General features: G+C 48.3%; 1 protein-coding gene across 2 annotated transcripts in view; it reads left to right on the top strand.

Moving 5' to 3' along the window:
• Nucleotides 1-17,037, top strand: part of LOC131084008 (GDNF family receptor alpha-4) — a 72,547-nt gene that overhangs the window by 49,296 nt on the left and 6,214 nt on the right. Inside the window, exons 2-4 of one of the 2 annotated variants that reach the window (XM_058025083.1) lie at nt 7,393-7,668; nt 10,660-10,740; nt 14,228-14,573. In XM_058025083.1, the coding sequence (XP_057881066.1) occupies nt 7,393-7,668; nt 10,660-10,740; nt 14,228-14,573 (703 nt within the window). Of the gene's footprint in view, nt 1-7,389; nt 7,669-10,659; nt 10,741-14,227; nt 14,574-17,037 lie in introns of both variants that reach the window. The other variant, XM_058025082.1, reaches the window with a different exon arrangement.

Genomic DNA, 17,037 nt, shown 5'->3' with positions numbered 1-17,037 from the left:
CCTGTGAGAAGATAGGAAGGTGTTCAGCTTTAATTTTCCAGCTGCATCCATGCAGTTTGGGCAGTGTAAACCAGGAAAACAAGAGCTGAGAGCAGGCACTGCTGTTCTGGGAGTGTTTGAGCATCATTCTTGAGTGCTGGTGGAGAACTGCACAGGCCATGGAAATCTGATGGAAGAAATTTCTCTCATCTCAAACTTCATTGGGAATAAACTTCTGGGAGCCATGGCAAAGGAGAAGGCACTGCAGAAAGCTTTTAGCAGTGCCACTGGCAGGAGGCTTGGGAGCTGCATATCAATCCAGACCAGAGCTTTCTGTCACTGAGAGCACAGAGCACAGGTGCAAGGATTAGCAGTGTCAGGGCTACAGCCCTGAGGGATTCTACAGAATCTGTGACACCATGAAAATCCATTGCAGTGGCCACCAGTGCACAGGGATGGAAGAAATAGATTTGTGTGAAATGTGTCAGTAGTTTCTACCTTGGAGACAAAAGCCATTGAGGCTGGGTCAGGTGTGGTGGACCTGTGGGACCATCCATGGCACTGAGGCTGCATTATTAGAGACACTCATATTATGTTACCCCGTAGGAAACAATAAACCTTTATGTGGCACATATGGGCTTCCAGAAGTGGTCATTTTTTACATCAGTGCACAGTTAATTAATGGGACTTTGCAAGATTTTGAGGAGTTGGTGAATGCCAGAACTGTTCAGTCAAATGATTTGAAGCAAAGTAAAGATAAGGGAGTTAAAAAAAATCTCAGATATTTAATTCTCTATGTGTATAAAACCATTAAAGGCATTGAGAAAGATCTGGATCTCACTCTGCTGGACTTAAGCAGACTGCCTTTAAGGCACTGGGTGTTGTTAGCTGAAATTTTGCTCAGAAAGATGACTATTAGGCTGCCTTGCTTATCCAAACCTGGACTGGGAAGCTGAGCTGATCTTGATGCACAGATAGAGAAATAAAAATACATGTACAAAACCAAGTGATGTTTGAGGAGCTCAGTTACTTCAGACTCTGTGGCTGATGACTCCTGAATGCTGCTTTAGTGGCAGATGAGCATCAACTGCAACATGAGAAGGATTTTTGCTCGTAAAAGGAGAAGATGCAAAGAGTTTAATGATGAGGTTTCAAAGCCCTGTGGATCTGGCACTTGGGGACATGGGCAGTGCAGGGGGAATGGTTGAACTTGGTAACCTGAAAGGGCTTCTCCAACCTAAATGGTTCCATGATTCTGTGTGCAGGTCCAATATTAGACTTGAAGCCACAGAAAGACAAGGGAACAAACTTCTTGTTCACTGTCATTTCTCAGGTGAACAGGGACATATGTGAGCCCTGCCCAGCACAGGGGGAGATCTCTGGATGGGGGGCATGGCAGGTCAGAGGTGGGAAAGATCACAAGGTGATGTGACTGAGCAGACCCCGGCAGAGTTAGACCAAAAAAGGGGCTGTCTCCTGGTTCTAGGCTTGTTTTGCTCTGCCTCAGCAGAGAATCTTTATGTCTTTACCATGGGCCAGGACACTTTAAAGTCAAATTTAAGTGGAACTTGAGGTCTTATATATCTAATGTAAGTACTTAAAGATCACCTCTGGCCCTTGAAACCTCAGTTGTCCTTACTGCTCTCTGCTAGATGTTCTCTCACCTTGGCATACAAGGAGCTGATATCCAGAGAGCACCAGTTATCCAACAGGATGGGATAACTGTGGGATACAATGCACCAGTGTTGAGTCCCTGGTGATCACAAACCCCAGTCACCCTGTCTGGTATGCTGCCTAGCTTTGGGAGTGTGAGAAGAGCCTCTGTTCCGGCAGAAATCCGGGACTGAAGCTTCCCAATACACCAATATCATGGTGTCCCCAGATTTCGGCAAGGAATGAATGTCACGGATCATTTTCTCTGCCAAAACTTGCAGCTGGTTGTGTGGTCTGTGTTTCAGACTCCCAGTATTGCAGAATAGCCTGTATCCACTTTGGGACTTCATGGATCCACAAAAGTTTTAAGCCTTCTTCCTGCTCTGATGGATTAAACTTATTTAAAATAGATACACAACTATTTGCAACCAGGTCATGCACTGAGCGTGATGGTCTGCATTTCATCCTCCTTTCATAAGAATGTTGTTTATAGCTGATTTGGTGGTTAGTCTGGCTGAGTCAGTCCAGCAGGATGGGGCATTCCAGAGGCATCTTTAGAAAACAAAGGCTGAAGCCTTGTCAAAAAGGATGTGTTAGTGTAGGGGAGCAATGATATCTAGGGAGACTTTACCCCAAGTCATCATGAAGGCTTTCATGATGAATTCTGTTCTCCTTAAGGGTAATGGAGACATGATACAACTTGTCATGGTATCTGGGTGTCATGTATAAATCTGTGATAAACAGCCAGGCAGATGAGAGAAATGTTTTCTTTGGGTTTGAGTCCATACAGTGAGTGGTTATCTCCTACATGGATCAGCCATCAGAGCAGAAGGAAATATTCAGTGGGTGTTGCTATGGTTATTTGTATCTCCTCAGTGCCTGTAAAGTCCTGTGTGGAGGCACAGATCAAACACAGACAAAAGATTGCTCATAATGTGGAGAGAAGGGGTGAAGGGTCAGAGCTGGAGGGACAGAGGATCAGGCAGCACATTTTTAATGCCTGATCAGGACACGCAGCACGTTATTGGCCTGAACTTTCCAGTATTGCTTTATTTGCTCAGACCCTGCATTCCTGAGATATTCTCAGCAAATTCCACCACCCCAGTGCTGGCTGGGAAGGATCACTAGGAGAAGATCCATTTGCAGTATGGGATTCCATTATGTGTGTGCTATGTTGGTAAAACCATCAAAGTCCACTGTCAGAGGACTGTCAGCAGGGAGTGGTGGTGTCCTCCTCAGGTGAGCTGCTCTGAGTTAACACAGGAAACACTGGGGCAGCCCTCAGAGAGGTGTTGGAGCATGGAACCTGCACTGAGATCAGGGCAAGACAGGTGGAAGGGAAGGAAACTTCCCCTTGTGTGGAGAGCAGCATCCCAGAGGAGGTTTCTGGGCTCTATAAAACCCAGGTGACAGCTCTGAGTTCTGGACAAGGCGTGTGGGATCTCATGGGAGGGCTGTTCTCAAGCAGGCTGGGGAAGGAGCATAGGTATGGCAGAGCTATTCATTGGGGCTGCTCTGCAGGTATTTCAGCAGCAAATGGGAAATTATATTTGAGCTGCATACAAGAGTTTGTTCCTTGTGATCCTGAGCAATTGGCTATAAAATCATTACATGAAAACAGAGTTTAAACAAGGTTTAGCAGGGGCCACCTGCATTAGCCACCTGGGCCCATTCATGCATGACTATTGGTTTATGGATAGTTGGGAAATACTAGAAATATTTCTTCAAGACATCCCTGATCCCCCTTTCTCCAGACTGAGCCCCTTTCCCATTTCCCTCAGCTGCTCTTCATAGGACTTGCTGTCTAGACCCTTCCCCAGGTTCATTGTCCTTTTCCAGACATTCTCCAGCCCTTCAAATGAGGAGTGTAAAAAGATTCCCACTGAATTAATATATAAACTGGAGGGGAGAGAAGGGAGATGCATCCCAAGGTCCCCAGTGGAACTGGTGTGGTTCCTGCTAAAACATCTAAAGCCCAAGCTGAGTAAGAAAGGGAGAGAGACAGGACTCCATGGTACTCTCCAGGCATTTTATTCACTATTTCCAGCCCTCACAGAATCACCTTCACACTTCTGTACCCCAGACACAGCTGCACTTCCTTGAGAAAGGAAATTATGTCCTTGGAGGAGAGTCAGACCTGCTTGGTCAGCAAAGTGCACTTTGAGACACCTATCTGAGAGGAGATGAGTGTCTGTTAAAATGGGAAGAGACAGGATTTTCTCTTACTCCCACACTTGAGGAGTAGCTCTGGGTGAATGGCACTGAGATAAGAGTGAGCAGAAACAGATGTGGAGCACAGCTACAAACAGGATGTGAAAATAAACTCATTACTCCATCTGCCCACCGTAAACAGCGTGAAATTAGCAGGGAGTGAGAAATAAAACTCCAGACAAATGGCTTTTTAAAGGGAGCAGAGGGAGCTGGAAGGGCTGCTATTAGACAAGCAGAGACTCAGAGAGCCCAAGCCATGCAGAGCTCCGTGCATATCCCAATTCCCTGGTTAGCCAAGGAGGAGGAAAATCCCGTGGCACAGAGCCTGCCAGGAGCTATTTCTGAAGGCAAAACCAGAAAGACCACTCCATCTTTGGGAGAGAAGACTTAATATTGCTCTTGTCCCTGCCTGTTAGGAAGCACTATCAATTTTATAAGTCATGGAGATTTATCTTTTTCCCTAAGAGGTGCTGCCTTAATGTTGCATAAAATTACTCTCTCAGGGGCAGTGTGAGGAGAAAAACGTGGTGTTATGTTGTCTCCATTGCAAAGACTCTGCTAACAATAAAAGCCCCTGAATGATTTGGTTTTTAAGTGACACAATTACGGAACGGGTCATTCATGACACTGCAAGTGGCCTCAAGCACCTCTGTCATAAGGTGTTTTATGCTGTGGGTATGGGCTGTAAATATTCACCCCTGGCCTTTGTTCTATGAAGCAAGGCTTGGTTTGAGGATATATTTACTTAAAATTTTGCAGGAAAATTTCTCAAATGGTCAATCTGCTTGATTTATTAAAGTGAGATCCCAAAGTGTTTTACAGCTTTTACAGGCTGGTTGTGTTTATAACCATCCTGGGGAGTATCTTCTGCAATTCATGTAGCGGAGAAAGGGAAGGAAGGTCATAATTTCTATTTTAACCTACTTTTCTAGCAGCTGACAGGACACTGACAAAGTCATCTCTTCTGGAATACAGCCTGCTGGGCTTTATCCTCATTCAGAGGAGACCCTTTGGAAAAAGCCAGACTAAAATAAGTGAAGTATTTTTTCCTTTATTCCTATGGATTCTGCTCAGACATGTTCTCTAGCTCATTTTATGGATCTCAGTGAATGTGCAAATTGCCCAAATGATATTTCAAGGAAACTGGTTCCTTGTGTTCGAAGTTCTTCAGTATATGATAGCCCAAGGCAGACTTTCCCACATGTTGGAAATAATTTCTCTCTCCACATTTGGCAGATCCAAACAAGCCTTGAGTGCTAAATAAACTAGGTCTATGAATAAATCAGGGGCAGGAGAACTCAAATTTGAGATAGTGTGAGATTTGAAATACCTGAAAGCTTGACATTGGCCATGAGGCACTTTGAAATAATCTGCAGTTAGATGAAAGGTTTTTCATTTGAGATTCCACTGGGATACTTCAGGAGGAAACCTCCTAGTGGGTTCACCCAAAGTTTGTAATAAACATAATTGAAGTATCTGAACTCCAGCTGCTACTTTCTACTCTAATCAAGAGCAACAGAGGCAGCTCCTTTGCAGCAAACACACTGTGACTGCTGAGGGAACAGAAATGGATATCCTGGGCTCAAGTGCTCAACTGGGAGGTGCAGAAATTAAGGAGAGGTAGCAGTTGGAAGGCAGAAAAGGGGATTTTATGAAGAGATCTGTAGAGTCTTGGAGCAAGCAGAGATTTCATGAAGCCCTCAGAGATGGAGATCGGGGACTCACATTTTTCTCAAGAAGCAGGATTTTCTAATCTTGTCCAAACTGGGTCTCACCAGGAGCAGACACTGGAGGGAATCAAAAAGTAGATGGTCTTTTCTGTCCTTCCCCTTCTGGTTTCTACCCAAAGAGAAGACAAGTTATGTTAGAGACAGAGACTTCCTTTGGGAAGTATTGGAGAAATTCTCCTTCAAGGTCATGACAGCAGTTTCTGTTTTGATAGTACAGCAGGATCCAAAATTACTGTACAGGCACTGGAACTGATTCTCCCCTTCCATAAACCAGGTTTGCCTCTTTCTCACTCTCCCAAGCTGTGGAGCAGTCCTGCTTGTCCTATGCCAAATGCTCCAGACCACGACACCAGTCCCCTCGGTGCCACCTGGTGCCACACAGCCTCATCTGAGCACGGCTGTCCCTGCCCTTTGCCAGGAGCAGCAATGCAGCCATGAGCCTTGGGCTGAGCACATCCCAGGAGCCAGCCTGGATGTGTCCAGCCTGCTTCAGTGAGGAGGAGCAATAAATAACACGGGATTGGTCTGCTCCTGGCACTGAGGCACAGCACCACTGAGCCCTGATGAGCTAATTTATTGGTGTAGGTGTAGCAATGCCATCTTCCTCCCATGCTTTGGACTCTCCAAATGGAGAACACAGCATTTTGTGTTGGTAAAGGAACTTTGAAGACAATTTACAAAAGCTTGCAAAAAGCCAAGACAGAAACAGTGGGAGTCCTGGGGAGACGGTGACAGTGAACAAGGGCCAACTCCTGGGATATATGTGGGCTGACTACATGTCAAAACACCCACACAGAGCCATTTATAACTCCGAAGGTATAGGCACAGTTAAACCATATTCAAGGTGCAGAGGCCAGGGTCTCTGTAACATAGGGCTTCTGTTAACTTTGGAGGGCAGAAATGAGATAGAGAGCTGGGAAAAAAAGGATTTGAAAATATTTTTGTTCTCCAAGAAGGAAAAATCAACCACCAGGAGCTGGTCAAGTTTCTGTCTCTTATAATCCTGCTACCAGGCTGATCCTGTCATAGAACCATGGCATGATTTGGGTTGGAAAGGACCTCAAAGCTCATCTGGTTCACCCCTCTGCCATGGGCAGGGACCCCTCCCACTATCCCAGTTGCTCAGAGCTCCATCCAGCCTGGCCCTGAACACTCCCAGGAACAGGGCATGCACACCTTCTCTGGGCCCCCTAGAAGAAGGAGACTGCGTGTAGCAGGCTCCATGGAGTTGGCTAGGGCCCCATGGCAGGCCAAGACTTAACAGTAGGAATTGCTGAGTCATGACGAGACAGCAAAATAAGCTCCAGTCTTCCGCCTCTCGAACCCTAGCTTATCTCTGTAACCCCATAGGTCACTTTCCCCTAACCCCTAGTACTGTACAAGTTTGGATCCCCCTATACCCTATAAAAAGGGGCTGTTTTATTTAGCCCATTCAGGAGAAGAAGAGCCATCACTGGAACCCTTCACAGACCCCCACAATAAACCATTGCTGTGGAACACCAGGACTTCTCGCTCTCTTGTCTGCTTCCACCCCTAGCCCTCTGGTGCTTTTGGCAAGCAAGAGCTGAAATCCTAAGAGAGCTGATAATCGCTAAAGAGCTGAAATCCACTTAGCTTGCCAAAGGTAGCCACGGCTTCGAGCAGCATGGGTATTTGGGCACTCTGTCTCCAAGAGGGACTGAGTTATCTGGATAGGACTGCCTTGCTTGGGGATAAGCCTAATCTGAGGACCAGGGGTCCTTCAGCTGCAGGGGACACGGGCCATTTCCCGCGGGGCTGCTCCGTGGCGCTGACCATCCCTCCCCTTCCCTTGCAGCAGGCATGGCAGCGGCCGCGGGCCCCAGCAGGGACTGCCTGCAGGCGGGCGAGGCGTGCACCACGGACCCCGTGTGCAGCGCCAAGTTCCGCACGCTGCGCCAGTGCATCGCGGGCAACGGCGCCAACAAGCTGGGCCCCGACGCCAAGAGCCAGTGCCGCAGCACCGTCAGCGCCCTGCTCTCCAGCCAGCTCTACGGCTGCAAGTGCAAGCGCGGCATGAAGAAGGAGAAGCACTGCCTCAGCGTCTACTGGAGCATCCACCACACGCTGATGGAAGGTCAGTGGGACGGGGCGCTCCTTTCTGATCATCTTCGTAAAAGGGAATTGTTCATGGGCTGTTCTACAGAGCTCCCCAGCTCTGAGGTTGCTGCAGAATACCCCTGCATGATCCTGTTCTGTCTCAAGACGTGCTGATCTTGGAGGGAGCAGCATGAAGCTGTGTTGGAGGGGGTTAGGTTGGGTATCAGGAAAGGCTCTTCCCCCAGAGGATGGTCAGACACTGCCCAGGCTCCCTAGGGAATGGCACGGTCCAAAGGCTGCCAGAGATCCAGGACCGTTTGAATAACACTCTCAGGCAGAGTGGAATTGTTGAGGTGTCTGGTAGGGCCAGGAATTGGAGTTGAGGGTCCCTGTGGGGCCCTTCCAACTCAAGAGATTTGATGATCCTATTGATCCCCATGGTATTAACATTTGGAGAAAGCACTACTGAAAACCTGAGATGCCTCCTTCCTTTTCTTTTTTTAACCCAACCTCTCTTTTATGACATTCCCAATATACATTGAGATCTTTTGCTGGAGAAATGCACAGCATATTTTGTATCTAAGTATGTTAACCAAGACCATAAACACTGTAGATTTTATAGAAACACAACATAAAACACAGGCATTGAGGAAAAACAGCACGAGCTTCAAAAAAATCACTCTTAGAATGTCTCAAGTGTACCAGTGTCTTTGTGTTAGTGAAGATTTGGGGCTGGTGACATCAAGTTGGAACTTAAAGTGTTCCCAGAGCCAGTATTCAATAAGTTTGGATTTTGACTTTTTTAAGAGTCACCATAAAATTGCACCTCAGTGACCATAATTCTTCCTTGTCAGGCTGGTGAGTATTTTATGCACCATGAAAATTAAAATGGGGAATAAAACAGACCCTTCCAGCCATGGGCTGTGAAGTAGATTAATAAAACACTGCTGACTGAAACCTGAAAGGAAAAGTGCAGGGGTGAAACCACAGGCCAAAAGGCCAAGCAAAACAAAGGGGATGGATTCTGCAGTGCACAGGATTGCCAGGATGGAAACTGGTTGATCAAATTCCTGGGAAGCTTCCAGGTGCCACAGCTTGCAGGGTGCAGAGCATGGTGCTATGAACTGACTGGGCAAATACAAGACCTGAGCACACTCCAGTATCTGGCCTTTCCTGTAATTATGTGCCAGATTTGTTTCCATTGAAGGGAAGTCTGGGGAAGAGGTGGCAATCCGGTTTCTCCATTCATCTCAGTGGGTGGTGTTACAGCTCCTTCCCATCTGACATTTGTGGCTCAAACTTGGAAACAGGTCACCTGTGACATGGCTGTGTAGGGCAGTGCTGTCATGAGGGCTTCCAGCTCTGGGACACACAATGGTTTATGTTGGAAGGAACCTGAAAGTTCCAAGGCCCTGCCGTGGGCAGGGAGAGACACCTTCCTCTAGAAGGAAGAGAAGAGAGAGGCTGGCAAGGAGTGCTGAGAGCAGGCAGGGGCCAGCTCTGGGTCTCCAGGTTCAGAACAGGAGTTTGGTGCTGGATGGACTCCCTGCCCAGTTCCTTGGGATTTCCACCTTGGGAATGACTGGGAGAGGGCTGCTCTTGCAGGCTGACAACAGCTCTACTCCACTTCTCCCTGTCATGTCCTGAGCCCCACACTTTTTCAAACAACTGACTTCATTTGCAATGCAGATTCGCACACCAAACTTTTGATTTCCTTGCCTTAATTTCCCCAGGGAGATATATTTCGTAGCAGTCCCATGTTTCAGAGTCCTTACACATGTTTAATTGACTGAGAAAGGAAGCCAATCCACACGGTTCATGTAGAGCTTTGTTCTCAATCAGACATACCCAGGAGGCTGCAAAAAGCTTCCTAGAAGCCCTCTTGCAAAAACAATTGTGGAAGTGCGTGCTCAGGGAATTTACAAAGCACACTATTTACTCAGCTTCTCTTGAGCATGCCGGTGTTTAGCCACCTTCCCACTTAGAGACACAATAACATGATGACAACCCGATAACAACTCTCTGATAAGGTGCTTTATCATCAGGACAGAAAACTGCTATGCTGGAAAATACAAATGGGCCCCTCTCTAGTCAGTAACGATACAAGATATTTCAATGAAGGTGTAAAGCTGCCTTGTAATGTGCTGTGGTGATTGCACAGGGCTGTGGACCCTGGGAGCCATTTCTTGCTGCCTCTGGCTGCAGCTGGAGGTCAGCCCATGCCCAGAGCATGGGGTTGGATAGTCCTTTTATCCCAGACAGTACATCTGCTGCTGCTGTCCACATCCATCTAAATGTCTAATAAAAAACCAACAGATACTGAGCTGTTTGCTTCAGTAATATTCCATGGTATCCATCAGGATGATGGGGCATTACAGACCATTGCACAGATGAAAGGGAAGCACCAGTTGAATAAAATCAGGCTCCCAGAGACTTAAAAACAACTAGAGGAAGTTTCTGCCGGAGCTGTGGGTCATTAGCTTTGTGCTAAGGGAGAAAAGGCTGTTGGCAAGGAGAAAGGGAGAGGTGACAGTAAAGATGGAGTGTGTCATCACCCACATAATCCTGTGCACAGCCCTGTATGTGTCCTAAAAAGAGGTGAGGACCTTTGGCCCAGGGAGGGACATAGAAGAAACTGCAGTAATGGTGATGGAAACCCTGTGTGTGTAGGGAGCTGGTGATTTGAGCTCTGCCCATGAGCAGGAGCCTGTGCTACAGTCTGGTGTCCTCTCTGGCAATCCCTCCCATGTGCCCCAGAGCTTGAGCTACAGAACTCAACAGTTCCTGACAGGCTGCCCCACTCCAAAACGGAGATACATTTTTAAAGCCAGTTCCATTCTATTCCCTTCTCCAAGGATGTGTCCACACACCTGTTCCTATGGCTCCAAGTGTCCATTTACTCATGGCCTTTAGAGCATCCCCTTGCACCCACCAAACAATATCTCACTGCAGATGTGGAACTTTGTGCATCTCAGCCATCCCTCAGGAGCCTCATCTGCCTTCTCACCAGCTTCTCTCTTCCCCCCAGGCATGAATGTCCTGGAGAGCTCCCCTTACGAGCCGTTCATCAGGGGCTTTGATTACGTCCGGCTGGCCTCCATCACTGCAGGTAGGTGTGTGGGAAATGCTCTGACACCTCTGTGCAGACAGAGAGGGCCCTGGCTGGGGATCAAGGGCTGCAGGCAGGAAAGTCCTTTGTGAGCATTGCATGGTTCAGGTCTAGCAGTTGTTTTTTCCAAGAAGGTGCCTCTGATTCCTTTGCTAAACTGTTACATGCTCTGGGAAAAGCTGCTTGTGATTTTTGTCTTTGGGCTGTTTCATGTCTGTACCATGAAAGACTGGGACTTGATACAAAAACCCCTTCCAATGACCCATCCCAGGCACACTCATTCTCCATAGCAGGTGGATGATCTGTTCCATGCAGACAGGAGCTGCTTGGGCGTTGTTAGTTTGAGAAGGTGCTTCCACATCAGTCAAGGATCAAACTCTGCAGGAAAAGAGGTCGATAACTCAACCTGTGTGTTGATCCCAGCCACAGCCTTTAACCACCTGCCCTGAGGACAACCTCAGGACCCAGAGCCATGTTCTGCTGTACATCTAACCCTGTTAATGGCTGAGCAGAGCAGTCTGACACCTTTTAACTCCCTGAGGGATCAGCAGTTCAGAGGTCGGTGTGGCTGCCAATAACCCGTCCATCACCAAGGACACAGCTGCCACCACAACCAGTCAGTGCTCCACAGCCATGGGGAAGCTTTCCAAGAGTGGGTATTTTACCAAACTACCTGTCTGGGAACAGGTAATGTTCTCCTCCTGTGTCCCTGGCAGATGTGCCCAAACAGCTTTTCCAAATGTGTGCCTTGCTCTAGGGTGACATCCACAGCTGGAGTGCACCCAGGCGAGGAAGGAGCTGCATGTCCCTGCAGTTGGTCAATGCCTGCAGTCCCCACCATGGCCAGGCACTGGGTGAAAGTGTCCTGCAGCAAATTAACCCATCAGCCTGGACAAGGGGAGCAGAGAGGATGGGAGGTGATCCCTGACCTCGCTCTTACTGACTCCACCTGGCAGATTGGTGCCTGGACAGGGAATTTTTTTCTGGATCATGGTTTTCTTTACTGGAATTTTCCCCCTTCTGCTGAGTTCCAGCAAGCTTCAGAGCATGGGGAAATCAAGGGATGGGGATTTTATGCAGGGTTAACACACTCTCAGGTTTTTAAAGCAAACTGAAATAGATTGTGCAGCAAAGCAAATGGGCCCCGAGCAGCAGGGATTCGTCAGAGGACTTGGCATCCACTTAGGGACATGAAATTTCTTGGCCTTTTTGTCCTTATCCATACTAATCAATATCTTGTATTACATCAATTACAACCTGCTGCCCTCTGCCTGTCCAGTGTCCAGGGTCATATGGTCAACACTGCCAAAGGACCCTCTTTCAAATCTACCAAAAAGAAATCTCAAGAACTTGTTGAAACATAAGACACCCCTGTGACCATAGGCCAATTGAACAACAGGTATATTAAACTAAATTTTTTATAAACAATATATGGCCACTACTAAAACTGTACAAATGGAACCATATCCCTCCACTCTAATTGTAGCAGTGATTTAAAAAGCACATCTGCTGGTGTTGCGTGGGAAGAGGAGAAAATCCAACATGTTCCCTGTGATTTATTGGCTGAATGGGTAATGAAACCCTTCCAAGTAACTGTTTCCTACATGTTAGCTGGCAGCTTCCCAGCATAAACTGATGCTCTGACAATATTCATCTCTGGGTTTTAAAGGTAACTATTTAGTGAAGGGATCGCAACAAGCAAAACTTTCACCCACCATAAAATAACTGAAAAACTTGGAATTTGACTTCCAGCTCACTGTAAGCAACAGGGGGCAACAGGAAGGAAAAAATAAATGGTGGGAGAAGGAGCATCTGATAAAGTCAGAGAAATAAAGGAGGGCAGCCAGCTCTGAAGGGCTCAGGGGGATTGTCAATGTTTTAACACTTGTCAGCAGTGACTGGCTGGTTTTAACTCCCAGTCAAAGATAGGGCTTGACTCTGCATTGGAAATTTATCATTCTAGGGATTTTTCCTCAATGGAAAAATCTTTCTGCGCTAGGGAGAAAGTCCTTCTGGTGTGCTGCTGGTCATGATTTTAATTCAGAGAGGTGAAAACCAGCTTCAGATTAATTTTCTCTCTCAAGCTGGAAGGACCCTTGTTTTATCTGTCCGATCAGACACATTCTGCTGTTCCCACTGACTCCTGCCAGGGACCCTGTAGCATTTTTCCCCTCTATAAAACAGAGTCCCATCCACCTTTGAAGCAGCCCTACATCCAGTGTTGGACAAATGCCTTTTCCTCTTCCTTTTCCCTATTTTTACAGAGAAGGCTGTTGGCACATAAACTCATGAGATTCCTACTTTCCCACTGAAGACACTGTTTTTCTCATCCATCACTATAGTTTTTGCTTTATTTTCCTGACCTTTCCCCTTACTGCAGATTTCCTCCACTTTCCCTGCATCCCACAGCACATCTCTGCTCTCCCACCCAGACTGGGACATTCTTTCTCCTTTGTTTATGAGGGTGGACATGCAGAGTGATTTTGCTGATGTAAGTGAGGGTGTGGGGAGAGACCCACGTGCACTCATGTGCAGGCAGCATCAGGTTGTGCCCAGGGGCACAAGGCTGGATGGTACCTCTGATCCTACTCTGTGAAGGCACTGTCACTGCTGGGGACAGGGGGTACTGGCTCAGACTGGTCTGGATGGGGCACACTGCGACCCAAACAGGTCTCACTTAGCTGGGCAGATCCTGGGGTGAACAAACATAGCTGCTCCAAAGCCAGACATGACCTTTCAGAGGCCAGGAGAAACTCCCTGTCCAGGGCAGTGAGGCTGAGGTGCCAGGAATCAGTGCAGACCACCCATGTAGCAGAGACTCAGTCTTTGATCTTGAGCAACTTGCAGAAACAAGAAGGTCTATTCGTAGAGGTCCCAATACTTGATGGATCCACTCATGGCTATAAGTAGATGCACTTTCTGATGCTTGCTGTCTTCCAGGCCTCAGGCTGGTTAATCTGCATTACTAAAGTGTTATCAGATGCCCAGATTAAAGCAAAATTCATTTTATTAAAGATATGAGCTTGGTGAAGTGAGCTCTGGGGGGTGCAGTCTGGTATGTGAGTGTGGCACTTTTTGGGAAAAGACAAGTGTGGAAAGGGGATTTGGTCCTGCCAGGACCCTCAGAGAAAACCTGCACTTCATCCTGGCTGTGGCCTTCCTGGGGTGTGATGTGGTGATGCACATGTGGTGTCACCAGGTGGCCATGGATGGGAGAGGGAGATGAAGGCCTCAGGGGCGGTGCTGCTGGTGGGGAGGTCAGCACAGAACCACCTCACATGTGGTGTCACTGGGAGGCCATGGATGGGAGAGGGAGATGAAGGCCTCAGGGGTAGCGCTGCAGGTGGGGAAGTCGGTGCAGAGCCACCTCATGTGTGGTGTCACCGGGAGGCCATGGATGGGAGCAGGGGGATGAAGGTCTCAGGGGCAGTGCTGCAGGTGGGGAGGTTGGCACAGAGCCGCCTCACCGTGTCCCACCACCCCGCAGGCTCTGAGAACGAGGTGACACAGGTGAACCGGTGCCTGGATGCCGCCAAGGCCTGCAACGTGGACGAGATGTGCCAGCGGCTGCGCACAGAGTATGTCTCCTTCTGCATCCGCCGCCTGGCACGGGCCGACACCTGCAACCGCTCCAAGTGCCACAAGGCCCTGCGCAAGTTCTTCGACCGCGTGCCCCCCGAGTACACCCACGAGCTGCTCTTCTGCCCCTGCGAGGACACGGCCTGCGCCGAGCGCCGGCGCCAGACCATCGTCCCCGCCTGCTCCTACGAGTCCAAGGACAAGCCCAACTGCCTGGCACCTCTGGACTCCTGCCGGGACAACTATGTCTGCAGGTGAGGCTCACACACAGGGCTGTCTCCATGGAGAGCTCTCCCTTGGCCAGGGCCTGGTTACAGCCCTGTGCCACCACAGGTGCTCCTGGGGCCCCGTCCCACATGGCCATGATGGGCCGTGCCATGCTGGGCCCAGTCCCTGTATCCCACAGAACCTGCTCACAGACAGAAGGAGATGGGAGATGATCACCCTGAAGCTGTTTAGACATTTTCTGTGGATTTTTTGCTTTGGTTCTAGAAGAAACACCTGTTATGGGAACAGTTCCAGGAAGGTGCAGGCTAAGCAGGAGTATGGGGGAGGGGTCCTTACAGCCACTGTCACCAATCCATCTCCCTCACTGCTCCTCTTCCCCAGCCCAGAGCATCCTCAAGGAGCACCCAAGGTATCCTCACAGCCACAGGCACTTGTGAAGGCCTTAAAACCATGTTTGTTTGCCTGTTTAATTAGAAAAATTAATCTATATACGTAAAAAATACACCCTTCAACTGCGAGCAGCCTGGGATAGTGGAAGGTGTCCCTGACACAGCAGTGGGTGGAATGAGATGATTTTTAGGTCTTTTCTAGCCCAAACCATTTGTGATTCTGTGATTCTATGTTTTGGTGATTGCACCAGGAGTCTCAGAGTCCTGATGTCATTCCAGGTCCACAGCACAGTCTGTGGCCAGCCTGGTTTACTCCTCTGTTGCCTTCCACCCCCAATCACACACACACAGATCCATCCCATGTGCACACTGACAGCAGAACCCCTTCAGCACTTTTGCTTCATCTGCACTATTTTCCCCTCCCTGTTGCTCAGAAAGTCTTTGATATTCCAGAAGGTTAATGCACACAGAGCTCTTGGGAGCAGAGCCCAGCTGGCAGTGAGAGATGTAAGGCAAAAACAGCACCATGGGGGCCCAGCCCAGTGCCCTGTGTACAGCTGGGCTGTGAGCAGACACCTGGGGAAGAGCACAAGAACAAGTGTAGGACACACCTCCCTGTATTGTCTCAGTCTCTAATTGCTGTGGGGTTTGGGACTTCCTGAGCTGAACTTCCAGCAGCCATCCCCTACCAGCACAGTATCTTTTAATTACAATAAAAATATTATGTATTTTCACAAAGGAAGGTGAGTGCAGCAGCATCCTCTTGGAAGCATGAAAGTACAAATACCCTCAGCACTCTGCACCCCAGAAACATGGAGGCAGGAGAAGGACTGACCTGGGCAGAAGCAGACTGAGGGAGATGCAAAGCCCCTGGGTTGACCAGGCCCTGCTCAAATATTGTCCCCTGGCTACCCAGGGAATCCCAAATGGATGGGTTCTGCCCTCTCCCTAACATGACAAGAGGGCCCAGTGGGGAGGAAGAGGTTCAAAGGGAAGAGTGTTATTCCCCAGGAGACTGGAATCTATTTCCTTTAAGCAGCACAGCTGTTAATTATCTGGTCCCTTGGTCTCTGAATATATAATATAAAATATCCTCTAGAGACACAGAGGGAGCAAGAGGTTGACATGTGACCTGGTCAAAGCCAGCAGTGCCGAATCCACAAGGAGAGCCAGGAATAAATCATATCCAAGTCTCACCCTGTCGCTCCTGCACAGCTCTAGCCCTTTGAACTTCCCAGCTCAGAGGGCTGGGTTCTACTAATATGGATTATATAAAATCTGCAGTCACTATCTCCCTTCTCTAAATCTCCAAACAATGCAGCAAATTTTGGGAAAGAAGATTTTGCCTGTCCATGTTACAGAAGGAAAGGGTTGATAAGAGGCAAACATGGGAACAAAGATGAGAAGAAAAGAAGGGCGTAGGGGAGAAGTGGGCTGGAAAGTGCAAACTGGAATGCTGACACTGACCAGAAGCAAGAGCAATGTGTCTGGAAAAGACAGGATGTCTGGGAGAAGCAACATGCTCAGTTTTTCTGAGATTGCCCAGGCAGGGTAAACATTTGATTTCTCAGCTCAGACAGTGCAGGTTGTCATCTAAAGAACCCTCCCTTCAGGGGTTGTCAGTGCTGGTGCTTGCTTGAGGTTTCCTAAGCAGCTCAGATGCCACGTAAAATCCCTTCCTGCCTGGCCACAGAACGAATGTTGAGATGGATCTGGGTCTCCAGCTGTTTCTGTGTCCTCCCTAAAAGCCCTGTGTTGATGCCTCAGATCTCCAACACCACCATGTGCCAAGAGGTGACTCATGCCTAAAGAGTTTGGTGGCACATACCTGGTTGGCAGAATGATTTGCCTGCTCCACAAACTCCAGAGAGTCCTTCTCCTGAGAATGGGCATCTGCAGCAGAGGATGGGCAGCAGCCCTGGCCATGGGTAGGACATCTTGTGTCTGAACCTCTGGACATTTCCTTTGATCTGAGGTGATCTCAGCTGTATTCAGAGTCTTTAGAGAAAGAACCTGGACCAGAGCAATTCTCTCTTTCATCCAATCAGACTAAAAATGAAAGCTGGGGTCTTTAGGCAAAGTTATTACCCAAAAGATAGAA

Source organism: Melospiza georgiana, chromosome 5 (assembly GCF_028018845.1).
Source record: "Melospiza georgiana isolate bMelGeo1 chromosome 5, bMelGeo1.pri, whole genome shotgun sequence".
In the NCBI taxonomy this organism is placed as follows: domain Eukaryota; kingdom Metazoa; phylum Chordata; class Aves; order Passeriformes; family Passerellidae; genus Melospiza; species Melospiza georgiana.
Note: the sequence above shows the minus strand (reverse complement) of the source record. Positions and strands in the feature narration are given on the sequence as shown.